At 43.7% G+C, this 27,177-nt stretch overlaps 2 protein-coding genes across 7 annotated transcripts in view; one reads left to right on the top strand and one right to left on the bottom strand.

Moving 5' to 3' along the window:
• Positions 1-2,963, bottom strand: part of NDUFV3 (NADH:ubiquinone oxidoreductase subunit V3) — a 12,337-nt gene extending 9,374 nt beyond the window's left edge. The window contains exons 1-3 of one of the 5 annotated variants that reach the window (XM_041124979.1): positions 2,860-2,963; positions 2,318-2,521; positions 1,855-1,945 (exon numbers count right to left, since the gene is read on the bottom strand). In XM_041124979.1, the coding sequence (XP_040980913.1) occupies positions 1,855-1,945; positions 2,318-2,365 (139 nt within the window). In that variant the 5' untranslated portion in view covers positions 2,366-2,521; positions 2,860-2,963. Of the gene's footprint in view, positions 1-1,854; positions 1,946-2,317; positions 2,636-2,736; positions 2,757-2,859 lie in introns of those variants that run through there. The other 4 variants (XM_041124980.1, XM_041124978.1, XM_030020320.2 and 1 more) reach the window with 4 other exon arrangements.
• Positions 2,919-27,177, top strand: WDR4 (WD repeat domain 4). Of its 2 annotated transcripts, none has more exons than XM_030020317.2 (11): positions 2,919-3,092; positions 3,714-3,776; positions 4,526-4,672; positions 6,885-7,041; positions 7,648-7,760; positions 10,925-10,985; positions 12,317-12,415; positions 18,211-18,275; positions 19,825-20,008; positions 20,909-20,978; positions 23,520-27,177. In XM_030020317.2, the coding sequence occupies exons 1-11, from the start codon at positions 2,968-2,970 to the stop codon at positions 23,696-23,698; spliced, it is 1,263 nt and encodes a 420-aa protein (XP_029876177.1). In that variant the 5' UTR covers positions 2,919-2,967; the 3' UTR covers positions 23,699-27,177. The 2 variants fall into 2 exon arrangements, with proteins under 2 accessions (XP_029876177.1, XP_029876178.1); XM_030020318.2 differs by lacking the exon at positions 2,919-3,092 and adding an exon at positions 3,269-3,484.

The raw sequence follows: 27,177 nt of genomic DNA, 5'->3' as shown, positions 1-27,177 counted from the left end.
ACCCAAGACGCAGAAGGCAAAGGGACTGGGAGAATGGAGAACCACCCACCGTAGGAGAAGATCCGGTTCGAGACCATCTAAGGAACCTGAAGGTGCACAAGTCCATGGGACCTCATAAGATGCATCCGGGGGTCCCGAGGGAACTGGCGGATGAAGCGGGTAAGCTACTGTCCATCATATTTGAGAAGTTGTGGCAGTATGGGGAAGTTCCCACTGACTGGAAAAGGGGAAACATAACCCCCATTTTTAAAAAGGGGAAAAAAGGAAGACCTGGGGAACTACAGGCCAGTCAGTCTCACCTCTGTGCCCAGCAAGATCATGGAGTGGATCCTCCTGGAAACTATGCTAAGGCACATGGAAAATAAGGAGGTGATTGGTGACAGTCAACATGGCTTCACTAAGGGCAAATCATGCCTGACAAATCTGGTGGCCTTCTACAACAGGGTTACAGCCTTGGTGGATAAGGGAAGAGCAATGGATGTCATCTACCTGGACTTGTGCAAAGCATGTGACACTGTCCTGCACGACATCCTTGTCTCTAATTGGAGAGACATGGATTTGACGGATGGACCACTCGGTGGGTAAGGAATTGGCTGAATGGTTGCACTCAAAAGAGCTGCAGTCAATGACTCAATGTCCGAGTGGAGACCAGCGACTAGTGGCGTTCCTCGGGGGTCAGTATTGGGATCAGCGCTCTTTAACATCTTTGTCAGTGACATGCACAGTGGGATTGAGTGCGCCCTCAGCAAGTCTGCGGATGACACCAAGCTGTGTGGTGTGGGCAACATGCTGGAGGGAAGGGATGCCATCCAGAGGGACCTTGACAGGCTTGAGAGGTGGGCCCGTGCAAACCTCATGAAGTTCAACAAGGCCAAGTGCAAGGTCCTGCCAATGGGTCGGGGCAATCCCAAGCACAAACACAGGCTGGGCGATGAGTGGATTGAGAGCAGCCCTGCGGAGAAGGACTTGGGGTGTTGGTTGACAAGAAGCTCAACGTGACCCAGCAATGTGCGTTTGCAGCCCAGAAAGCCAACCGTATCCTGGGCTGCAGCTAAAGAAGTGTGACCAGCAGGTGAAGGGAATCGATTCTCCCCCTCTACTCCACCTGGAGTACTGCGTTCAGCTCTGGGGCCCCCAACGTAAGAAGGACATGGACCTGTTGGAGCGAGTCCAGAGGAAGGCCACAAAGATGATTAGGGGGGTGAAGCACCTCTCCTATGAAGACAGGCTGAGAGAGTTGAGCTTGTTCAGCCTGGAGAAGAGAAGGCTCCTGGGAGACCTTATAGCAGCCTTCCAGTACCTAAAGGGGGCCTACAGGAAAGCCAGAGAGATATTTTTTACAAAGGCATATAGTAATAGGACAAGGGGTCGTGGCTTTAAACTGAAAGAGGGTAGATTTAGGTTAGATGTACGGAAGAAGTTCTTCACTGTAAGGGTGGTAAGACACTGGAACAGGTTGCCCAGAGAAGTTGTGGATGCCCCATCCCTAGCAGTGTTCAAGGCCAGGTTGGATGGGGCTTTGAGCAACCTGGTCTAGTGGAAGGTGTCCTTGCCCATGGCAGGAGGGTTGGATTAGATGATCTTTAAGGTCCTTTCCAACCCAAACCATTCTATGATAACCAGAGGGACTTGAACTTCAGACAGGCACTCCCCAGTCCAACAGGCAGATAAACTTTTATGGTCTGGGCACCACCACAGGGTGCATAAGGCTCCCGAGGCCGGCAGGCTGCAGGGGAAGGCAGTTAGCTACCCTGCCGGTTTAGCAGCAGAAAACAGGCTCTGCTACGAGCAGCTGTACGCCCGTTTGCTTTTATTTACACCCCACCACCGCTCAGCACGAAACAGGCATCTTACTCGTCGGCGGCGTCCGGGAGCCCACCGGCTTGGTGCAGAGCGCCGCGGAGGGGGCCGCTCCTCGCAGCCCCCGAGCCTCCAGCCGCAACACCTGCAAGGCACCGTATAAAAGAAATGAACGAAACGGGACAAAAACCGTCTCTTGGATACAGGGAGACCCGGGGCGGGGGGCATACCCCAACCCAGGGCGCATGCGCGCAGACGCCGCCAAGCCCACCCGCTGTCCTGCCCCACGCATGCGCACCTCCCCTCCCCCGGGCCCGGTGCGCGGGCACCGGCCGCCTCGCCTGAGGCGAGGCGGCCGGTGCCCGCGCACCGGGCCCGGGGGAGGGGAGGTGACCGACTGGGTACGTGCCACCGAGAGAAGCCGAGCAACCGCACGGGGGTAGAGGCGGCCCGAGAGAGTTCTTCCCTGCCCTTCTACCCCCGCCCCGCTCCGCCCGGAGCCCACCCTACCCCTTACCTCACGGGTCGCCGCTCGTCCGCAACCCAGCAGCGAGGGAGCGGCCATCTTGGTGTGGGCGGGGTCTAAGCCGTGAGGCGGTGGCGGACGCCGTTAGCGGGGGGGGGGGGCGGAGGGGAGTGTCGTCAGCGGGGTTGGAAATGAAATAGGCAAGTGCGCGTCTTCTGAGCGGTCTGACGGGGACTCGTGTTACCGCTTCAAACGCTTAACGCAGAAAAAAACAAAGTGTTTTCATCATAGAGTCGCCGCTTCTACGTTAAAAGCGGTCACTCTCTGCAGCTGCACCCTGAGTGACACTGCGTAACGCAGCTGCTGAAGATTACCGCCTCCCGCTGCCGCGCTCTCCGGCGCAGCCCCGTCAAACCCCGCCCCCCCCGACGGCGCCAGGCGGGAGCGACCACCCCAACCCCGAGGCGCACCGGGAGGTGTACGGCACAGCCGGCGCCGCTGCCGTGGCCCCCCCCTCGGTTCCCCTCAGCCCGCTTTCCCTCCGGCCTCGGGGAAAGCCGCCGCCGCCGTGACGCGCAGCGGGGCGGACGGACGTTCCCTCACAGGTTCGCCCCCGCGGCCTCGCTTCGCCGCGTCATCGCTTCGTGCCGTGACGCCTGTAGCCTGCGCCCGCCGTGGCGCGCACGTGGCGGTGTTGACGCATGGAAGGTGGCGGCGGGGGACGCGGCCCCGGTCCCGGTGCCGGGCCGGCGCTGGCGCTCCGCGGGGCGCTGATGGCCGCCAGCGGCGGCGGCCGGCTCCTGGCGGCGCGGTACAGGGAGGCCGGGTCAGTGCCGGGCGGGGCGGGCGGCCGCGGGGTGCGGGGCGGCGGATGCTGAGCGGCGGAGGCCGCCCCGCCGGTCGCGGCCCAGCGCGGGGGGCTCGCTGCACGGCCCCTGAGGCTTTCCGCAGCGAGTGCCGGGGCCGGGCTGCTGGCGGGCGGGGGGGAGGTGGTGGGAGCGTGGAGGAGGCTCGGCCTGCTGCCGCCTTCCGGCAGGGCCTTTGCGTGCGCTCCCGGTGCTGGCAGAGCGCTTTAGAGCTTTTCGGTCGTTAAGGGTTTTCTGGCGCGATTGTGCACCAGGAGACGCGCGTCGCTGGTGTGTGAACAACAGGGTGGCTGCTAGTGACGAAGATGTTAAGCCTGACAGAAGTAAAATATCACCGTTACTTCGCCAACAGGTGACAATTTATTGTTTTCGGCATGTGCGTACAGCCCAAGGTTTTAAACTTCTACCGCGTCCGTAGCACTTTGGGAGCCCATTTCGCAGGGGTGGTTCCTCGAGATAGGGGTCAGTTGCGCAAATAACCGTGAAATAATAGCATGTTACAAAGGAGCTGACACTCGTCATAGTTAAACTCATGGTGGTTCTAGTTCCTGTGGTTTTAGTCTGTTGTTTTTTATTTGCAGTGATGATAGTCTCTTTGTGTACGATTGCATCAATGCGGAGAAGAAGACCTTAGGAAATAAAGGGTGAGAAAATCTGCTTAGGTAATCTGCTGTTTTCCTGGAGGGTGCTTCTCCTCCTGAGGTTAGGTGGCAGTGAAGGTAATAAAGTCTAGGGATGACTCCTTGATCAGGTGATGGCTAGGTTGTTTTTGCTAACCCTGATGGATATATATGTATGTATTTTTTTGATTCTTGTTTCATCCCAGAGGGGAGACTCTACACCATTTTCATTTTTAGAGAAACACCAGTAGTGTAATCAATGATTCTGTATAACTCTTCTTGGTCAAGATGTTTATGGGAGAATGCTGCATTTTTTATTAGACCATCTAAGCCAGAAAAAAACCCCAAACCAGTTACATAACTCCTCCTTCAGGTCTATTCTCTAAGTCATGAGATTTAAAAACCTGAAAAAGTCTTTTTCTTAGTTTAAATTCAACCACCAGACATTGTTTTACCTGTAGCCAATTTTACTGTTTTCCCCTAAATTTGTGTTAAGATCTGCTGGCACAAACTCTAGCGTTGTTTGTTTGTTTTTTTGTTTTTTTTTTAAGCAGGTAATGATGCAGGCTTAGACCTTATATCAGTTTCCTTTTTCTTGGCTTTTTTCTTTGCACTAATGTTCAAGTTGGCTCAACATTTTAAGCACAAATAAAACTTTCAGTGGTGTACTTTGTTCTTCATGCTCCTTCTTGGTGGTGTGGGAACAACCTTCTCTTCTTAAGGATTTCAGTAACTCTCGGGTTGTGAACTGTTGTTCCCCTTCTTTCTATTAGGCAGGATGGAAAACCAACAGATAAAGGAAGTGATGACATCCTAGCTTTTGCCTTCTCCCCATCAGGAGATTATTTTGCCTTGACAGATGACAGCAAACGTCTGATTCTGTTCCATACAAAGCCTTCCTGGGAATGTGTTAGCATCAGGTAAGGAAGCAGGATGTTGCGTGTCACTTTGTTATGGAGTTACAGCTGATTAATTTAGAATTATAAAATAGTAGTACTTGGGATGTTGCCATTTGTTATCACTAAGCTTCCTCTTTTTTTTTTTTTTTTCTTGCTCAAACAAATTTAATGTTCTTGGGAATTCAAAGATATTTGTCAAGAAGTGATGTGTGGTACACCCCACACCAAGAATGGGAGCGCACATGTTTATATCATTGGCCAAGGAAAAGATAATCTCTTTTCTTATTCCAAAAGACAGTATTTGCATCTTTAAGAACTGAAACTTTACCCACTCCTAGTGAACACTGAGGTTGGGCCCGTAAAAGTGATGCTGAGCAGTTTAGTGGGTGCGTTGTTGGTTTCTGTTGATTTGGAGAAGATGTTTTGGGGAGTTTGTGAACTCTCTTAAAAGCATATCTTCAGAGATGCTGCCAACTGTTTCCTTCTGTAGTACGGTCCTCTTGAGAAAACAGTCTGTAGCTGTCCACCAGAGGTCCTCCAGTTACAAGTTTTTTGCTGCTGCTTGTGACAATTGTCTGTAAAAAAGAGGACCAGGAAGGGCTTCCTGAGAAAGTACCTCAGCATGTGATGTCTCTGATTCTGGCGGTCTCTGACTGATGTGAGGCTCTGGTTGCAAAACGAAATGGAGTCTCTGTCAGCTTGGCTGTGTGTGTAGGGTACGTGATGGACCTTTGGTGAATTAACCAATCTTGTAATGAGTAAGTAATCACTGACAAAACCAGAAATGGCAAATTCCGTTCATTCTGTGTTCTGTCTTCCCTGCTGTCTTGCCCTGTATGTTTTGCCTGTAATATGCCATTGGGTAATTGTTTGATGCAGTTTTCTGCTGAAAGATGAACTAGGACAACAGCGGGATTTTTTGGGAATGTCACTACCTCCTGTTAGGAAACTGGGAATACAGGCAAAAGGGTCTCTGTGTAAAAAAAAAAAAAAAAAAAAAAAAAAAAAGGGAATGCCAAAGTTGAGCTATATAATTTGCATTGGTGTTTTGTGGCACACTGTATAAAAGTTTTCACGCGGCTTTTGTAGTTAGCTCGTTTCAGACAAGGGGAACTTTTGAATCCTTGTTTTTAAGATCAAAGGCAGTACAGTGAACTTGGAGCAAGACTTTTTCTTGTTGGCAAGGTAACCTATTTTGAAACTGTTCTCCCTGAGCCTGCAATTTGTTAGTAGACATTCTTGTCCAATACGTTTGCCCATTGTTACAGTGTTCCTTTAAACAGTCACTAAAAAGTAACAGAATTTCTGTCTTCCTACCTGAAGTACAGTGTATTTGAGAGTAGGTGAATAGAAATGTCCATTCCCTACGATCCCCGGTGTCCACAGTCCTATGTTAACACACAGGACATAGAGGGATTTGGAAAAGAGGTGTTATGAAAAGAAAAGAATAACAGTAATAACAATAGCTGTTAAGTTGCAGAAGCATTCTCCAGACTAAGTGATTAAACCTTTTTTAAAACTTGTTTTCTGACATGTATGGCCCTATGTTTATCTGAAAAGTTGTAAGAAAACTGTTACCTGCTACACTGGCAACTGGCACTATATGATACTGGCAGATGATGAGGGAAACTCAGAGCTCAAGTTCAGGGCTTTGCCTGGACACCATAGCCTGAGAGCATGGTGCTCTGACTCTGGATGTGGGGAGGAGGAGTCCTTGAGGCTCACGAGGAGGGGCTTCGTTTTACAATACGAAGTGGCAACTGGAGAATTAGTTTCAACACAGTTTGTAGATGTGTTGCTGCAAAGGACTTTTACTAGGAGAACTACGTTGTCTTCTCTTTTCTACGTGTTTAACTTGTATTTTTATTATGGAGAGTGCGAGAAAGCCTACCAGCTTTCTTTAGAGTACTGGCAGGCTGCCGAGGCAAAATGATCCGTTGAGAAAGTACCTAAGCAAAATGCAGGCATGCAACTTTAATGGTGTCTCCGTTTTTTTTTTTTTCCACCACCCCCCCCAGATGTTTGCTATTACATAGTTTAGTCATTTAATAGGTCTCAAAAGTGCTGTTTCAGCCCCATACCCTCCCTTAACGTTATTCTCATTGCTGCCATTTCAAGAATGTTGCATCTGAGAGCTTTTTGTCCAGTCTCTTGGTCTGTTTAACTGGGTCTGAATCCAGGCTTGCTGAAGCTGCCATCCAGAGCTGTTCAAACTGTGCCATTTTTCTTTCAGGTCTGTAAGCAGGAGATGTACTTCTTTGATTATCACAGCTGCAGAGGATAAGATTCTGATTGCAGACAAATCTGGTGATGTCTATTCTTACTCAATAACAGAACCCCAAGCAGATGGAAAACTTGAGCTGGGTCACTTGTCTCTGCTATTGGATGTGGTAAGTATGTGCCTCCTTGCAGTTAGTGCACAAACCTGCATTCCTGCTTGTGTTTGGGTCTTTCAGCATTGCTCTTGTCCTAGATTTGGGGGTTTGGTTTTTTTATATAAATGAAGTATGTGGTCTGGATTTCTTCCTACTGAGTTTGTATCTGCAGAGTTTGGTAAAGAAACAAGCTCACCAAAGGGTTATCTGTTTTGGGAGTGTGAGTGTTCAAAAAGTCTTCATGTTACAGTCACATTCCACCACCGAGTCTTCTGTATATGGGAATTCACCCAGTCTGTCATGTCAGTTGGGCTCTTCAATGTGATAAGTTTCTTTCTTCTTAAGGTGCGGTGGGACTTCTGCCTGTACCATTGGAGCTCAGTAGCTTTCACTGAACCCAGTAGTCGGTGTCGCTTGTCTTAGTAAGCGAGGAAGTTACTGTCATAAAGGTTTATGCTTTCATTGTCAGGGGAAGAGCGTGGCTTAATGTTTGCACCTGCCATTCAGAGTCAAGAGAAACAGATAGTTTACTGCTTATCTTTTTTTTTTTCCTGGTTAGCAAGAATTATATTAAAACAAACATTGAACTACTGGACACTAAAACTCTCCCTTTACCAACAGACACTGAGTCCTGATGACCAGTATATCCTAACTGCGGACAGAGATGAGAAGATCAGAGTCAGCTTGGCAAAGGCTCCTCATAATATTGTATCCTACTGTCTGGGACACAAAGAGTAAGTTTGTTGTGTGCAGAAGTTATTGTGTGCAGGTCTTCACTGTGCCTCAGTGGATGAAATGATTGTCTCCTCAAATCATATTAAACAACAGCTAGGTCTATGTTGGAATCATAGAAACATAGGATGGTTTGGGTTGGAAGGGATCTTTAAAAGTCATCTAGTCCAGCCCCCCTGCAATAAGCAGGGACATCTTCAACTAGATCAGGTTGCTCAGAGCCCCGTCCAACCTGACCTTGAATGTTTCCAGGGATGGGGCATCTCTCTGGGCAACCTGTTGCAGTGTTTCACCACCCTCATTGTAAAAAATTCCTTATATCTAGTCTGAATCTACCCTCTTTCAGTTTAAAACCGTTAGTTCTTGTCCTATCACGACAGGTCCTATTAAAAAGTCTGTCCTTATCTTATAAGCCCCCTTTAAGTATTGCAAGGTTGCAGTAAGGTCTCCCCAGAGCCTTCTCTTCTCCAGGCTAAACCACCCCAACTCTCTCTGCCTGTCCTTAAAGGGAGAGGTGTTCCATCCCTCTGATAATTTTCGTGGCCCCCCTCTGGACCCACTCCAACAGGTCCATGTCTTTCCTGTTTTGAGGGCTCCAGAGCTGGGCACGATACTCCAGGTGGGGTCTCATCAGAGTGGAGCAGAGAGCCAGAATTACCTCCCTTGACCTGCTGGCCACAAGAGAATCCAAAGCCTGGAGATTGTTAGTTCAGGATGGAGCCTGCCTTAGCCTTAAGAAAGGAAATCTTAGGAAGTCTTTGTGGCTTGAACAGACGCTAATCTAATGGCATCTCAATGCAGAGCTCAGACTTGGAGGTTCTGTGGTAATGCAGAAAAACCTGGCTGTATCAATAGGAAGGATAGAGCACTCTTCCTGCCTGGACATTAGACTACAGTGAGCTAGAGGGTGCAAAATGGTCCCATAAAATAGATTCAAGGAATCACGTTTTTTAATGTAGTTACCTGGCCTTTCTGGTAGCTGAGAAAAGGGACTTCGTGTTTTACTTGAGATTGGTTCTATTGCTATGAGGAAGAACACTCAGGCAAATAGAAGGATCTGTGGACGGTGGATCATAGGGGATATCCCTGTAGAAAGATGATGTGCTGCTGTGTTACTAAGTCCAGTAAAATGTAGGGTTCACTCTGTATCAAAACAGGAAGGATGATCTTTCCTTTCCCTTCCTTTCCTTTCTCCTCCATCCTGAAGTAAAGGTCCTAATTACAGTGATCTAAAGAGTGGAAGGCAGCAAAACAACCTGCTGGCTACACTGATGTGATTCAGATGTACTCTGACTTGCTAGGAGACTGGTAGTTCTTTTGGAATAGGAATGGGGGTTGTCTTCTAGCCTGTTTATTAGGACTTCCTTTTCAGCCTACAGGAGGGACTGTACTTTCCCTTTTCTTCTCAGTAGTCCTTTTCCCATGAAGACGACTGACATGGCAAATAAACTTTTAAAAGACTTTTCCCCCTACATTTTGCTGCTTAAAATGTCTATGAATTGTGGTATTTTCAAAGTCTCTTGCCTTTGCCTTCCACCTCTATGTGGTTTTGTGGGCTTTTGAAGGCTTTTTGTTGTTGTCAGTTGTTAGGGTTTTTGAGTAGGGTTGGGGGGTTGTGCAAGGTTTTTTTTGTGTGTCCACTGCTACATTTTGAAGTCCACAGTGACAAGGTAACAGAGAAGACATGACCCTGCATAGGGCAGGGAATGCATGTAATTCTGCTTGTCTGGCCACTGAGTTACTTGGGGATAACACCCTTCCAGGCTTGTTCTTTCATAAGATGATGCAACGTGGTACAGTCAACTCACTATATCAGAAACAAGACTTAAAGAAAGATGGTGTGACTAGAGAACTTGAGATATGGGTAAACTTGCCCACCAAGGTGCTTTAATAGAGCATTTAGGACACAGATTAATTTGGAATGTCAGTTTGATTTTAATAACATCATTTGGTAGTCTAACCTGTGTAGAATTGGCATAGTACAAAAGCAAGAGACTACTCATGTTAAAGATCTAAGTAGTCTTTGATCAGGTCAGTTTCTGTAGCATATTTACAGAGCCATGTCTGATGTTCCACCTACTGTGTACACAGTTGTACTTTCTAATGAACAGAACTTGATGGTTGGAAAGACACATTTAAACTGGGGCTGTTGTGTCTGCACAAAGAGTTCATTAGTGGCCACAGAGTGGAAAGGCACTTAGTGTAAATCGATTGAAATATTTTTAAAAATTCAATATTTAAATTAGGAATGAATAAGCAAAGGATTACATAAAGCAGCTATAATTGTTGTCTTGTTTCACGCTCCTGGGTTTTCTTCTTTCAACGGGGTGCATGGTGTTTCTTGCTGGATCTATTACGCCTGCATGCACCTGCCGTTACTGCTTTGTCATGAAAGTTTGTACTACAGTGACCAAATCTCTTCCTTCTATTTTTCTCTCTTTCTTTTTTTATTGGCCTCAAAATTATGTCTGTTTTCAAAAGCAAGACTGTCTCACTTAGGTAATGTTTTGCTCAGGTCACTATGTTTTTAGTGCTGAGCTCCAAGATAATAACGAACTCCAGAAGTTCAGGTCCTCATTACTCAGCAAAGACAAGTCATGGTAGACACAGCAGTATTACATACTTCTGAAAAACAAGGTTTCTGGGTGAATGTAGATGCTGGTGGTAAATTGCCACATGTTTGTTTTAAAATTTTGTAAAGATTGCTTTTGAATGATCTCCAAATGTGATGGGAGAGATCTGGTACTCTGAAAGCTGAGTCATCACTGTTGTGTTTTAAAAGCATCTGTTGATTCATGTTTTTAATGTGCATCATGAGTTGAGAAAGGGGAACGTGCTACCCAAGTAAATCTGTCTCCATTGGCATTTTTTGGTCTAAATGGCAATATTCTCAGTCAGGAGGAAGTCAGTTGAATTCCTTGAGTGCAGTTGGGGAAATACTTTTTTTCTATTAAGTAGAAAGTCAGTAGTTTGTGTAATATATACACTGTATTAAGTATTGTAGACATATTTTTTTCTTCCTCCTAATTAGCTTGATGTGGAGAATCTGCTTGCTTGTTTGTTTGTTATAAAGTTCTCTTTAAAATTGGTGTTTTCTCTTACTGTGTCTGTTTAAAGACCAGAGTGTCACGCAAGAGAGTTCAACTTTTGACTACTTTCCCTTTAGGTTTGTAAGCAAAATACTTGTAATACCCAACTATCCTGATCTGCTGTTGTCAGCTTCTGGGGTATGTATTGCAATTTCTTCAAAAAAGTATTTTTCTTGAAAATTTAGACTTTAAAACCATTGTTTGCTTGTGTTTCCTGCAAGTTCCTTGGGATACTTGGAATAATCTGTCATGGTTTACAGCATGCCCTCTCTCTCCCCCCTTTCTCAGCTTTCTGTTCAGTGTTCAGTCATTCTATTGCTAGATCATATAAGAGCTGTTTACTGTGTTTATAGCAAGGCTAGCTTCTTATTAAGATCTTTGGGATGAAGGAATCACAAAGTCCTTAGTATTTCTTCATCATTAACTCTTGCTTTGGAGCACAGTTAAACTTTAATCATTGGACTATTAAACAACTTTGAAGCAAATGGGTGTTATGCCAGCCTGCCATGACAATCAGTGTCTTGAGAATGAATGGCCTTAGAATCACAGATATTTTTTTTTTTTTTAGAGCTTTTAAGATGAGAAAATTGTTCACTCTACACCCTCCCACTTGCTTTCCCCTGTGAGACTTGTTCTGAATTATGTCCTTGTCTGTATGTCCTCGTTGTATGTCCAGTGCATGTTGTGTAGAGATTGCAGTGCAGTGCTACACAGTGCTTGGATGAGGACTGAAGAAGTGAGTGTTCCCTCCTTTCCCTCCCACCAGCCCTTTCCTTAAATTGATGGCATCCTGCTGTTGTGCCAGACCTGTACAGAGTGAGTAGATGGAGTTGGTCTAGAAGAAGGGAGACAATATTGTTTCCCAGACTACCGAAATTGCATAGGAAACAAATAATGTTTTCTGTGAAGATGTGAAGATCATAGTAATACTTAGCATTTGGTTTCAGCTGCTGCTCTTGCTTCCCTAAGGCTCTTGGCTCTTGTTCCTCTAATTCTTCAAGCAACTCTAGCGTTAGTGCTGTGTGCGGCTGTATTTCATTCTTAGCAAATGCTCTTTGATGACTCTAGCTTCTCTCCAGGAGGTTACTAAATCAAATGACAATTTGGGTGATAACAAGAGTAGGGGCAGAGAAGGGCAACCTGAAAGAATGGCCATTAAAACGCTGAGCACATGTATTACTGTACTATTTGAGACAGCACTCATTTTGAAATGCACTCCTCCAGCTACCCAATTTCCACTTCAAAAGGAGAATTAAAGTTAGCATGATTGAATAATTTAGAATGGGGGGGGGGGGAATTATGTTAATTAAAATGCTTTATCTGCAATTTGAGGTCTTAACTAAGTGACTATTTAGCAGCTTCTGTGGGAAGCTCTTCAGGGAAATAGGATTTAGCTGAAGGCCATGAGTGGCCTCTCTTTGCCTGAGGTGCTGTTATTAATAGACTTGTGTCTGCTTCCATCTGTCCAGGACTCGACACTGAGACTTTGGGAGTACAAAAGCGGAGAAGAAGTGTACTGCTGCCATCTAAGTAGCATCTGTGGGCCTGAGACAACCAAAACTGACCAGGTGCGCACATTTTTGTTAGTGCTTTTGCTAATCTCCAGATCCTTGTGATTCCCAAATGGATTTGTTGCATTTTGTTAGGAGTGCCTCCCTTCTGATGGTGGGTTTTGAAATTGTGTCGGACCTAGAACCTGTTACAATAGCCTGGAATTTCAGGAAAGGAAGAAAGTCCCTGAAATGCATTCCTGTGTCTTGTGTGCATTTCTAAAAAGTACCAAGCAGTGACCAAAAGAAGCTGTTTGTAATTCTTCCCAAATACAAGTTCTGCACACTGGACAAAGCCTTCACTAGAAGATTTTTCCAAAAACACAGGTGACTGTCTCTTAGCCAGAAAATATCTTGTAACACTGGAAAGATCTAAAAGTTCACCCAGTTTTAAAAATATTTAGAATTTGGAGTGTTAAAGTTGCAATTTATCTGAGCAAAAAGAAGCTTTGTAACATTTGTAACCAGTCACCTGCAATAGTACTGCCTGGTGGAGACACAACACTGGGCTTGTTCCTTTGGGTTGTTCTGAAGCTGGGTAGTGTCCAAAATTAAAATGTATGAGTCCTATGTGAAAACTGAATACCCCAGGAACTCTCCTTAGCTTGCAGCCTGTACATGACTGGTGTCATACATACGCGTTTGGAGTGCTAGTGTGATTTGGGATGCTAATCTGATGTGAGCAGTGGTTCTGGTAGTAACTGATGTTTGGTTTTGTTCTTTCTTGTCATGTGAATTGGCATACGACCTATTAGCAATGAAACAGTGCACATTCTTGTCCCTGCTGTGTACATCATATTAAGCCAGCTGCTAATCTGTTGGGTCATTTAGGAGTTGTTCATCTTATCACCCATCCTGCTGGGTGTTTTTTTCATGTGAATCTCTAAAAACACTTCTTTCTCTGAAGACCACGGCTGTCTCCCAGTTGTTAGGTGACTGGGAAGCCTGTAGTCATGCATGGCTCTTGAGGCAAATCCACTCTGGAATTCGTATCCAGGCTGAAATGGAATTGAAAAGTTCTGTCTTTCCTCCCTTGTGTTTTGTTGCGGTTTTGGTTAGTCGAAGTGTGTTGTGCTTGGCATCTCCCAGCAGTTGGGAGCCATTCGTGGGGATCTCTGAGATTCTTTGCTGTCCATGTAGGTCTGGCCTGATCTTGTTAGTGGGATTCCTAGTTAATGAACTGGGAGCATAACCTATGGGAAGACCAAGCTCCTAGGGACAGACCTGACAACTCAAGGTTTCTTCTGTGTAGAAGACATCAGCAAGTTGTTCTTTGTGTTGGAGTAATAACGTGCAACTTTCTGTCCGTACATAAGCCCAAGAAGGCAGCCACTTGCATCACAGCATTCAAAGCTTACATACTGGAAATGTTGGTTTTGGCCTAGAGTTCCTGTTAGCAGGAATTCAGGGTAGTATATATATGGACAATTTAGCCTGCTCCTGAACCTGAAAGTATACTTTAAAGCACACGTGAGCCAGAGACCTCTTGTACACATTCACAAGGTCTCGGACTCATTTCAGCTTGAGTCTAGTGCTTGAACTCTTTGAAGTAGCTATTTCTGGTTTTTTTCACAAGCAAAAAGTGGGTGTACCAAACTGGGGGACAAGCCCGTCTAGCTGGTATCCTCTTATAGTCTGGGCGCAGCAGGATTTGAGTGAGGAATGGATAGTTAACATTGAGGCAAACCTACAAAATTACTTTACCACATATAACCTTCTGGAAATAAGTGGACTGGGCAGTTTCAAAGCCCAAGTGTTTTATCTTTGTGTTCAAAAGTAGCTCATGAATTGAGTGCTTTGAGACAACATGGTTTGATAGACATTGAATCCATGTCTGCAGTAATGTTGCAAGGCATTTCTTTTGGAGAGAAGAATGGTTTTATTTTAAAATACTTTGTCTTCTAGCTTTATTGGATTATTGAGGACTAATAAGCAACTAGCTGTGAAGTGGGGAATCTTAATTTTCAAAATGTTACTTGTTGCTTAGACTGGCTTAGCATTTAGTAAGGTAGTTCGCATGTAAATTAACGTGCTTGATCTCACACTGAATCCTAACTCCATTGCTTACAAACAAGTTTATAAAAAATAATATTAAATTATATAATAAACCTTGAACATAGTATTGGATAAACTAACATGTTAGAGGAAAAAAACTTGGTGCTGCAAGCAAGAGCTATTTAAAAAATGATCTCCGACTCTCTTAGAATGCTTTTAAATGTAGTTTAGTAATACTTGCCTTGTCTCCTAACACCTGATGAAGCCCCTTCCATGTGATAGTCTTTATGCTGATGGAGTTTCTCAGTAGAAATTTGGGGTGCCCTTTGACTGTTTGAGGAATCTTTGTTTAGCTTCTTTACCTCAGTGTGAGTAAGCAATGACAGAAATGGAAAACCCACAAACTGTGGGTTAATAAATGTAACACAGTGGTTAATAAACTGTATTCCTGCAGTGTTTTGCAGTTCTTCTCTCCACTGCTCTATGTGTCTCCTAACTGTGGTCTTGGAAGCCTCAGGCTGGCCTGTTCCTTGAATCTGTGAAATTCTGCTTACTGCCCACTCTTACAGGTGTTTTAAAATCTGTCTCTGATGACACTAAATTTGCACAATGCTTGAGGGGTGCAAAAGACTCGGTTGACTTCCAGATTTCATACATACTTGGAACAGTGATCAGACAGTGTCCCAGGGTTTACAGAGAGATAAACGACAGATGTAAACCTTAATGCGGTGCATTGCCACCTTTGTGCTGTATTGCTACACAGGTGTCAATATGTACTTCTTTTAGAACAGTTACTATCTTGATGGCCAGCAGGACCAAAGGGGAAAGGAGACTTGGGTTTTGCTGGCGTAACAGTGCTAGAAATGCCAGAGATGATGTCTGGTGGTAGTATTTAGCCATGCTGTGCATCCAGGTGTATCAAAGATCATCTTCACAACCGAGTGTGACATTTATAGTCCGAATTTAAGGGAAAAAATCTCTTGAGTCAGCACTTTGTAGGTTGTAACTACAACCTACAGACAGCATGCTGTCTGTAAATGACTCTGGCAACCAAAGATCAGATGAGGACATAAGTGTTTTTTCTTTTCTTTTGCGTTGCATTTCATTTTTACTGTTGATAACCACTGTGAATGCACTGAAGCTTGAAACACAACTTGAAGCACAATGATAATGGAATCATCAGTAATGGTGGGTTATGTGAGCACATAAATGTGGGCTTATTTTGCTTGGCAGATGATGAATATATGTCTGTTTTGGGAATGTAGGAGTGTTTGTGAGCAGTGTAGCATTGATTTCAGCTGATGGGTTGCAGATCCTCAGTTCATTTTCCCACTAGAATGGGAGTAATTCTCTAATTTTGTAGTGCTATATAAATATTTTTCCTACTTCAGAGCTTTCACCTCATCTGATCCTCTTGACGGCAGAAGCTTGTTTAAAGTCCAGAACATGAATTGCACAACTCTACCCCAGTGCTCCAGTACATTAATTTTTCATAGGGTCGCCTCTCCTTACAGAGGACATCAAAAGTTAATTTTAAGGTGTTGGCAGGCTGATAACAGTGTCATATAAATGCTGAATAAGTTCAGAGAGTATCAGGTGAACATCTGTTTATCACAGACTGCTCTCGTAGCTCTTCTTTAAGTTAACTGATTTCATAGGCTTGTCCTTGAACAAGATACTACTCCGGGGCTTGTGTTCACTTGGCTGATTGTTAACTTACCCACACATGGAAAGGAAAGAGCTTGCAAAGAAGATGTATTTTCCTGTCTCCATCCAGCTGTGAGTAACACTTGGTTCAAATCAAAAAAGCCACCACCTCCCTCCCCCAGTGAGGGTGGGGGAGAGCTGCTGCATACTTCAAGTTCACAGAAACCTTTGTCTCTCTGACAAAGCACTCAGCTGTGTAGGTGGCACTTCCCATCGCTACACTTGCCCTGCATGTTTGTCATGAGAGAGGCAGAGCTTTGTTATTAGAAATAAATATCAGAGGTTTGTATTTTTTTAATATATATATATATATATATATGTCTTGGCTTGTTCCCTTAAATGTCTAAAGAACCCACTGGTGGTTTACAATAGGAGCTGTCAGTTCTACTCTAAAGCTGTGGTGTAAGTGGCTCCATACTGCAATAACTACATTTAGATGTATTAGCTACAGAGAACCTTTCAGATTCAGCCCACTCGTCCTACCTGGTATTTGGAACCGTAAGCATTTTACGTCCATGTTAAACAGGGGTCCTGGGTCCTGATGCTAAATATGGACTAACAACTTAGTATTTCTGCAGAGTAGCAAGAAATTAGTCCCATCTGTTCTCAAGAGCTCTGAAACATATCTTCCTTTTGATAATGTCTTTTATAAAGTGCTCCTCTTCTGTCCAAACAGGCAATTATGTGAGTGAAAAGTGTGTGCGTGCTGTTGTTCTTGCTTCCCCGCCACGAGATTGTATCGCACAACAGATTTTTTTTTTTTTTTTTTTTTCCTCATGTGCTGGAGATGCACTGTGTAACCCTGGTTTTCAGCTATATTTATACAATTAATTAAATTTCTTTCCTGCAGTTGGTTTATCTTTTAGTAGTTGCATCATGTACTGTTGACAAAATAGTTAGCTTCTGGTATTAAACTTGCTGACTTGAATGTTTAGAAGCTGTACAGCTTGTTTTGCTTTCCTATACTGATTGCAAAATTCTGAAACAAGCACCCTGACAATGCCTATACATCAGCTGGTAGCTCAAAGGGTAAAATCTTGTGGTTACTCGCAAATTCAGCTTAAGCTGGTGAACCAGAGGTTCTGTCTAGTGACCAGTGTTGTGTTAGGGAAAGAGGTGAAGGCTGGAAAGAGGGTAAAAGGAAAGTGGACATGATGCATCTGAATTCTGCCAGCAGAGCGTTAAGAAGATCTTTTTTCCCTGACCTAAAGGGAATAGCTCACTGCTGCTGTAGTAGGAAGGTTTTATTAATCAGAAGTGCTGGTGTTACTGTTACTTATAAAATAGACTTGAGAACCAGCCTTTTTGCCTTTGCAGTTTTGTCTTTCACATTATATAACAGATACTTTTGAAAAAGCACTCTAGGGCATCTTCTTGCAGCTTCTCTGCTCCTCCCAAGTTCTTGCTTTGCACTTGAGCCTCAAATCAGTTGCTATATATTTCAGGTAGTATGGTTGTGCAGCAAAGGTATTTCTCTGATTCTCTTCCAGATAAAACTATGTATCTTTTAAATTAGGAGTGTGGTGTGGGGTTTTTTGTTGTTGTTGGGTGTGGGAGTTTGTTGTTGTTTTGTTTTGGTGTGTTTTTTATTTTAATGAGGAAAACGGCTTCAGGCAGTCTTGCCTTGTTCTTCAGAACACCAGAGACAACGCAGCAAGGATATTAGCTATGCATCACTATCTTCTTTTTTTAACAAACATAACAGCAGCTAATGGCTTGTGTTTATAATCTCTAAGCTGCTAGTGTGATATTCTGGCTGAGCAGGCTTAATGTTGATGTTTTTGCCATTAGCAGTGCAGGAGAGAATATTTGAAGGTGGTGTACTTTTCCTTCATCTGTTAGTTAGTCTATTAAGAGTAGTTCACTAAAACCTTTACATTTGATCTCTGTTTGGATGGCTGTGAAGGGAGAAGTGTGGAAAACTTCATAAAACAGCAAACACTGGTACAAAAATATACTTGACTGCAGTTTAAAGCTAATTATGTTGCTTAACTTGCTGTAAATTAAGACATCTGCTAAATTTTAAAGGCTAAGACATGAAATGGAATGTGAATTTTCTGCCCATAAATGGTCTTAACTTACAAGGATGTTTCTTTTTCTTTTCCTAATAGAAATACCCTGTGTCAAGAATAACCTACTGCTGTCAAGGTGGTTATGTTGCTGTTCTTTGTGATGGGTAAGAATAAACGGAATAACGGCTAAAATCATCACAGCTCCTGCAAAGGCAAGAGCAGCTTTCCCTGTTGGCTGTCCTAACTTTCCCCTAGCCTGCAGTACTTGGTACTGTGGGTCTCCGAGCATCCCAGGCATGCCTGTGGCCTCACAGGGAGCCTCTGAGTCCTTATTGTACTTGGTCTGAGTGCAGAGGTGAGTGCGAGGGGCACCCGGCTTAGTTAAGTTTTGCAGACTTTGTGATGCCTTTCCCTCACAGGAGGAAACGCAAGACTAGGATGCACTGCTCAGTGCTCAGGATGTCTCCCTAAATCGCTGTGCCTGACCTGTGTGTTGTTGTTCAGGGTGCTGTGGCGACGGAGCGGCCAAACTTCTGTTTCTGTATTCTGCTCCTGTAAATGGGTTCAGCCGTTCTGTATAAAACCACAGCGTTGCTTCAGTTTAAAACTGTGGAGAGTCTATGTTGACTTTTGGGTTCAAATGTACGTGTTTGCCTAAGAAGAGAGTGCTTGGGAGCTGAATGGCCTAAGCACTGAGGAACCTTACAAATCCGACTGGCAGGGAAATGTCTTGCGGGGATGGACAAGCCTTCTTCCCCTCTCATTCCACAGCACCTTAAGCCTGCCAAGGAGGCTGTTCTTCCTGACAAAAGCTTGCCAACAGGAAAGGGAGAGATTGCCAGAGCTGACTGTACAGTGAAATCGGCAATCTATCCCCTCAGTGGACTTGCTCTTCACCGGAGCAAGGAGCCTTAGCTGCTTCCCATCAGGCTTTCTGCATGGGCATCCAAACTGGCCCTGGAAGGGGAAGCCATGTCAGCCGAGGGCTATGCCGGTGTCACTTGGCCCAGGGGCTGTGCTGTGCTCTGCATCAGGCTTTTATTTCCAGCTCCGCAGCCCAGCGTTTCTAACTAGTGGTGTCATGTGGACCTGGTAGGCAACTCAGGAGGGAGCTGAGCTGTCCTGCCTGGCACACTGGGAACCTGTCTGAGGGAGGTTAGGAAGCTCTGCATGTAGAGGCTGTGGCTGTGAGTTAGAGGAGTGAGTGCTGACAGAAGAGGTGGAGATGAGTGCAGTGCCAGAGTCCTATTCTTCAGCTGTGTCAAGGTTTTCCTGTCCCTCTCATTCCCTCCTCCCCTCCCCAGCATGTAATTCCTTTCCTGTTTTATTTTGACCAGTGCTCAGCTACATGTTCTTTCAAGTGAAGCCCTGTAGGTCAGTGTGCTGTGATGCAACACTCCTTATATAAATCCTTAGTAATCCTTATGAAATTCCCTTTACTACCTTTTTTTTTTCTTTCAAAGAAAAGGCAGCGTTGACTGCTTTTTCTTTCATATAACACTCGAAAAGCCATTTGACGTGTTAGGTATTTACAGCTTCTGTCTCAGATCACATAAGCAAACTGCACTTGAAGTGCTAGGGTATTTTTTGCAATTCCTAATGACTTTGCTTTGGCTCTGTTTGGAATTAGAGTGGGTGTTTGCAGTTTGCTGTACAAGTGATGGCTGTAGGTGGATTTGGTTATAATAGTAATTAAGTTTTTCCTCTCAAAAGTATTCCCACAGTCTACATCTTTCAGCTTGATGCCATTGCCCAGCAGCTAGTTTACAGACAGCAAATCTCTTTGAAACATAAAGTTTGGGACATTGCATTTGAGGAAACGGGAGATCTATGGATTTTGGAGGAAGACAGTGAAGCTCCTCTTCAATTGTACAGACCATGTGATGGACAGTGGAAGGTAGATACTTCTGTTATGCTAACATCCTGAATGTTTTGTGTTGTCTTGAGGCTATAACAAAAATGGAGTAAACTATGTTCCATGAAAGCTAAATGGCACACTTCTCTATGTCTTGAGACTGAATAAAAGTCGTAGATACACATCTCATTCTACTTCTCTCACCTGTGTATAACACAAAGCTGCTGAGAGCTTGTCATGAATACCAGTCTCTTCTCTGGTAAAGCTAACATCTGGCATATCAGGATCAGACAGAGTAGTTGTCAGCTGTTGCACTCAGTACTTTAAACCATTGCCTGTGCTTTCTGTGTGCTACACTTGATTATTTAAAAAAAACACAAAACAACAAAATCCCTTTGTGCTTTGCTCAGGAATGCTTTCCACACAGCCTTTCCTGTGCCTGCCTCTCGAGGGATCCTTTGGGGGACAAGGCATTCTGGAAGCATTAGGGGATTTTTATTTTTATTTTTCATTGAGAACAGGGAGTCAAATTTGAGGGATGTGCTATCAAGTTCTCTGTAATAGCCTATTAAACAACTGGAAACTCGCTTGTTATCCTTATAAGTCCCCAGTTAATGATGGTGTAGTTGTGAAGTGGTTTTAAATAAAACTTTCTCTGACCTTTTTGTGTTCCTTGTGATATTCCTTTTCCTTACAGATAGTAAGTGGGAATCCATTTTCTTTTCCTTCAAGCCCCAAAGCTTCCCCAGCAGAACACATGATCTCAGGCCAGGTTTTTGTAGCAGTCCTCGAAAAAAGGAGCCTAAAAGACATCATGGAGGGCTTACACTTGCTCTCGTTTCACTGTACTCATCTGAGAGCTGTTGCATTTTTCAGTGTGCTGTGAAACATGAGATTGTTTATTATTCCCAAAACATCATGCAATGTTCCTTCTTTTCCTAGCCTGTAACTGATGACAAAGGATTACAGAAGATGTCAAAATATCTTCAAGACAACTGGACAGTGTTTGAAGGTGAGAAATTTGGCCTAGAGGCCCAGGAAATGCAGTTTTTACAGTTAAAGCATAATTTTTAGGAGCAAAATCAGAGTTCAGGTCAGCTCAGCTGGCTGTTGAAGTCACTTTCAGTTTTCTCAGTTTCATCACTCCATCTGGTATGGAAGTTAGTGTAGATCATGAAGTGTGTTCAGGTTACTGTTACAACAAAATGGTGTAGGTATTTAGATCGGAATTACAGCATTATAGCTGTTTTACATAGATACCTTATCACAGGGCTGTATCTAAACACCCTATGACAGAGCTGCTGGAGTCTGTCTTACGGCTGTAATATCGAATACTGTTGTTTGTGGTCTTGTCTCTTACTTCGGCATGACACTTTATCAGAAGTACAGCAGAGATCGTAAGAATGGAATAGCCATGGGAGGAGCAGCTTTGCTGTAAAGATGGGCCATTTGGGTCCACTTTGGCAAAGCAGATTATGTGGAGCTTGCTGTGGCTGGAGGGTGTGACCCTGGATGGTATCATCAGGGGTGAAATTGATTGCTGTCAGGGCTGGTTCATTTTGTTCTTGATTTCTGCCCCACCTCCAGTCTCTGGCAGAAAAATAATACATGGTTTACTAGTTCAGAAGCACCCTATGTTTCTGGGATTTTTTGTATTTAAAAACCATCAAACTTTATTTAAAAGCTGAAATTAGGGCAGTGATGGCTGCAGCGTAGAGAAGGGTTGTGGCATGTGCTAGCGGATGTCTCATTATGTATTGAGAGTTGATTGATTGAAATGTCTCTCCTGTACTTCGCTGCGAAACTGGGAACCTTCTTCCTTAAAAAAGGTGTTACAGTCCTCACAGCTCTCTTGGTCTGTTCCTGGTGGTCATACATAAAGGTGATTAACCTACATAGATGGAATTGTTGCAGGAATGAGCAGTCTAATGGAAAGTCTCCTTAATATCTAGTATTGGATGGGTTAGGGTGTATCTGTCATTAAGTTGGTCATTAAGTTGTCATTAAGTTGGTACAGTCTTTGAAATTTAAGAGGAAGTCAGGTACTCCTTTAGAAGGGAGATTGTTTGCATGTAGATGTTGCAGACTTGATAGTTACAGCCAGGCAGATAATTAGAAGTATGAGGTCTGAGTGAAAATGAGCAACAGAAAAGTAAAAAGAGCAGGCAGGGGAAGAGGTTCTGAGCATAATTAGCCAGTGTAGCAAATTACTGTGGTACACAGTAGCTGGCTGCATCTGCAGATGGGAAGGGAGGACTGCTCAGATGACAGGGTCTATTATTGTTAATTAGTAAGGGCAGGCTCACTTGATGAGCACTTATGCTAGTGCATAATTAATGCTTGAAAAGGTAGTTACTTCTTTTAAAAAAAGGTGATCATTATACTGTTTAAACCCAGTCTTAATGCCTGTATATCGTCCTTTTATAAACTTGTTTCACCTGATTGATGATTCTGTAGCATTTAAGATGTGTAGGTCAATCCTGAAGTACTCATTAAACACTTTGACATTCTATTATAACTGATCTCAGAAAAAGAGCAAGATTTAGTGCAGATTGATCAAGTAAAGAGCAGCATGGCTATTCAAACTGACAGCACGCAATTTCTCCCAAAGGCCAGTAAATTGGTTACTATGCCAGTGCAAGACCCTCAAAAGTAAAGGTATGCGCTTTGCTGAGTACCAGTGAGGGAAAGTTGTTTTGTTTGTGTACCAAGAAACAAGGGGATGTTGTATGTACATTACTGTGGGGCAGCACACTAGCTTCAGGACCAAACCCTAGCAAATACTGGATTTCCTTGCATTTGCCCTTTAAGATCAAGAATTTTGGGAAGTGGGAAAAGGTAGGAATACAAAGAGAACTAGAGGTAACTGACTTTGTCAGGTACCACTCTAAAAATTTTTTGAAATGTGGACCTAGCCAACTAGTCTTATTCTGTATTCTCTACAGAAACAATCTGATCGGGGTTTTTTGGAAAGTAGTTAGTTCCCCTGTTAAACTTGTCTAAAATTACAGTCTTGGAGATGGTGTGATGAACATTATGCTGGGTTCACAGAAGGTGTAACAGAACCATTGGGGTGGATATTTAGAAATGTGTGTGCTGTAGGACATCACTGTTTGAAGTCTACTTCTTTAAGCTTCTTTTAATACTCTAGGAGGCAAGTTAGCTAAGCATAGTTCAGCAGCATATGCCCTTTGCAGTGCTTAAGTCTTGGGCAACAACAAGTGGTGACAGCAGTCATTTTAAAACAGGAACCTTGAAGTTCTGCAAGTGTCCAACATGTAAAAAGAGCTGTGTGCCGTCTTTGCTTGAATGTCAGGTGCTTGCCTCTGCAAATTTAAAAATGGGGGCTGTGCTTGGCTGTGTGAATGCAGGACAGATGCTTACCAACAAAAATCAGGCTTACACAGTGCAAATGCTGATATTAAGTAAAATGGATAGGACCACAGTAAATGAGTTGAAATGCCACTATCTAGAATTACAGTACAGGAAGTAATTGGTAAGACTGCTAAGGGAAATAACACTTGTCTTGTGTACTTGCTTTGCCCAATTGCAGGTTTTGTTGGCGCAGAGAGCCACTACAGCAGTCTCTACAAGGCTTCATTTGATAACATGGCTGCCTACCTACAGAGGAAAGAGGAAAGGTTACAGCAGCAGAAAAAGAAAAGGCAGGATCTGCAATGTGGTTCGAATGGACAAACAAAAAAGATGAAGACTGAGGAATCATTGCTATGATGCTTGTTAGCTTGTAACTTTTGCCTTGCTGAAAGGAACTGATCTGACTGTGGACTGTTTTTAAATGTAAAATGAATTACGGAAGGAGACTGGTTTAAACTTTTATTCAGATTCAGGTTTTCAGGTAGCCTGATATGAAAATATCCTGCTTGGAGCAGATAATGTGTTTACAATATGCTTAAGCTTCTAGCAGCATACAGGTGTTAGCGGTTCAGTCCTAGGAATCTCTAAGGCATGGTAGATGAATATTGGAAATGGTATTTTCCTTGAAACAGATTTTCTTTTTGCCTACTGTGTTCAGGCTTTCTTCTTCAGGTGGAAGTGCACAGATTAAAGTTGATGTGATATTTTTTTTTTTTTTTTTTTTTTTTATTTCTTTTGGGTTTTGGCTTTTTTTTTTTTTTTTTTTAACTTTTTAAAAGGTCTGTTAGTTAATGTAACTAACTTACTGTACCTGGCTATGGGAAAGGGAATGTAGCGAAATTATTGCTGTATATGAAAGCTTTTAGCTGAGACTTCGCCATCCCTGTTTTTACCCTTTACCTTCAGTTTATATGGTAGGGATTCTGCCTAGCTTCTAATCCATTGCTTCTTACTTGTGGCTTATTTCTATAGCGAGAAGTGCAAAACTAGATTTTATACACTGGAAAGTAAAAGTAAAATGTGTCAGTCAACTTTGTGTTATTGGAAGATCCTTCCGTTACAGTATGATCCTGGTGTGTCTGTGAAAACGATTTGATGGCCCTATGTGCAAAGCTTGGAGTGCATTCTGCTTCTTTCAAGAAGTCTTTCATGTTGCAATTAGCCAAAGAATACATCTTTTTGAAAAGTTATCAGTAAGAGCCTTATGGGATCACTTGTTGCTTCATCACGGGGCAGAAGATAGCATTCATCGACCAGATGGCATTGTGTCTATATGGAATATAATGTACTTCATAAAACCAGGTGCAGAAATCTGTACAATAGATTAAAATTATTCAGAATTAGCGCATGAACCATGAATAGTTCTCTAGGTCTCTATATAGCTGTCCTCTTTGGAGTATCTGGTCACTTAAAAATTTTGCACTCAAATTTTGGTTACACTGATGTGTAAGACATTGTTGAGATGTAGCTTGTTTTGAGAATAGCAGGTATACAGCAGAGAAGCAGAACTTGCTGCTTATGTCTGCTCAAAATTGCAGCCTTGTCCTTACTGTGTGTCCCAGAGGCGACAAGTCTTTCTTGTGCTGTAGGATATCACATGGATTTTCATATTCTGTTTGGAATTGCCTTCTTAAGCATAGAGCGTTGCCTGCGTTAGTACAGAGGCAGTCCTTCACCTCCAGAGTCTGATTTCTTCCAGTGATTACCTCTAAGTAAAGAGCCTTCTACCTTGGCAAAGGTCTCTTTGGACAAAAAACTGTGAAGTGTCAAAAGAGTGGTATTGTCTGTTCCAGTTAAAAGTCTTAATTCTGGCAGGATCTGCCTTGGCGCAATAAAATCCGAAGTAGTTTCTACTATGTGTGGAGTTACATGATGTAAGAATGCAGTGTCACATCGACAAAGATTAGAGTCTTGTGTAGCAGTTCAGCCCCCTCTGTCCAATATCCACATACCAGTGATCTGACGCATCTTGTTTGGGTATCACCTACTCAGTTGAGTGCTCCTGGATTACGCTGGCCCTTGGACAAAGGAGAACGTGGTAGGTAGGCATGTTTGGGCTTGATGAGGAGTTTTAACCCCTCAGGTGCAATAACCCTTTTATTAGAGAGTCTGCTGAGATAAACGGACCTAACTTTACATAATCTGGAACAAACAATTTTGAGCTGATGTGTTTTTCTGTCTTTCAAGAGAGTGCCTGAACCACCAGGCTGACCTGGTGGAGTGGCTCACTGGCTGTCACGGCAAAGAGCTGGCCTGGCGTGGAGGCTCACCCCTAGGACAGGGTTAGTGTCTGAGCACGCCGAGTGCCTGAAGGCTCTTGTGCTATGTGGGAGTCCTTGCTGTTTCCTAGAAGTTGGCTTGGGTAGTTTCTTGGTTTGTACTGTGACTGGTGAGGACCACGTTCTCATACACGCGGTGCCCTCCTTGCTCTGGGAAGGTGGTGTCTCTACCTTAGCTACGCTGTATTAGGAATAATTATTTCTGCAGTGCATCATGGTATATGTGTGCATATGTGATGTCATATAAATGGAGCAAATGCTTTGATGTCAAGTGTTATGAGTCCATGTGCATAAACAAAACTCATAGAGGAGGAAAAATCTTCTGAGGACGACACGGGTAACTGCTTTCAGTGGGTTGGTCACAGATCCTATATGGGGTTTTGGCATGAACGTTGGTATTGTTACACCTCTAAAGGACAAGAGACTGCAATGTCGGCAGTTTCTATCCCCAAGGGATGTTTTTCCCTAGCTGTTTTCTCAGCGCAGGATAGACCTTGGCAGTGATCTTCACTGGCTGTGGGGTACTCTTGTGATCCTCACCCTGCCTGCTGTCCTGGAAGAAACCCAAAATTTCTTCCAATGCTTGAACTGATGACAGATCGTGGCATTTGGGAGTGAGATAAGATGTGATATCTGGCAGATGATTCAGGCCTTTTTGTTCTTTTTCCTGCAAGTTTTCCTTTCCTTTCCTATTACATTTCATGTTTCCTTTTCTGCATGCAACAGTTCCTGAGCTTAAGTTGTGAGCTTGTGTGTGTGTCTGTGGACTGCTTTGAAGGGGTCTGTGAAAAGTGATCAGAGAAAGGAAACTTGCTGGAAGGCCTAAACCCACTGTAGTGTGCCTATACCTTGAATGGGAAATGGTTAGACACCAGCAAATCATTAAAAAGGAGTGAATACCACTACTACAGAGAGTGAGACAACACTCCTCTCCCTGGTATTTGAACTATTTATTTCTAGTGGTTAAACCTGGTGTCGCTTGCTTGCATTTATTTTCTGAACTTGAACCGAAGCATGTATGTGTGCCTAGCAAAAAGGGGATGCGTCAACAAGGGTGTAGTTTTATAGCAGAACTGGGAACACTCAAACCATTGCAAGGGCTGTTTGTAGGCCACATAAGTTCACCCCACACTGCGCTAAACCTTTTTGTGGTGATTGTGTGACTCCCCTGCTTCTTCCCTAAGCACTGACAATTCAAGGAGCCTTTAAAAATGCAGGTAAGGAAAGGAAAAAGTTGAAGCAATAATGAGTTTCTTTTCCTCAGCGTTTTAAACCAAAACATATGCTTCCTACTCCCGTTGCTGGGATTTCACTGAAACCCCTTCAGCAACACATTGTTGAACAGAGTGACTTTTCATCTGTCCTAGCAGGAAGGAATCCTAATCAAATGCAGCCCAGTAGCATGCTTTAGAACAGTCCTTACATTTTTAACAAAACTTAGAAAGCATATTTACTCTATAAACAAAGATGTTCCTTTCTGTAAAAAAAATAAAATCCCAATACACTACAGTTGCTTTACCTTCAGGCTAATAAAAAGTTGCTGCCAATTTCGATACA

This window comes from Aquila chrysaetos, chromosome 7, assembly GCF_900496995.4.
Source record: "Aquila chrysaetos chrysaetos chromosome 7, bAquChr1.4, whole genome shotgun sequence".
NCBI lineage: Eukaryota > Metazoa > Chordata > Aves > Accipitriformes > Accipitridae > Aquila > Aquila chrysaetos.
This window is presented reverse-complemented; position numbering and strand designations above follow the sequence as displayed.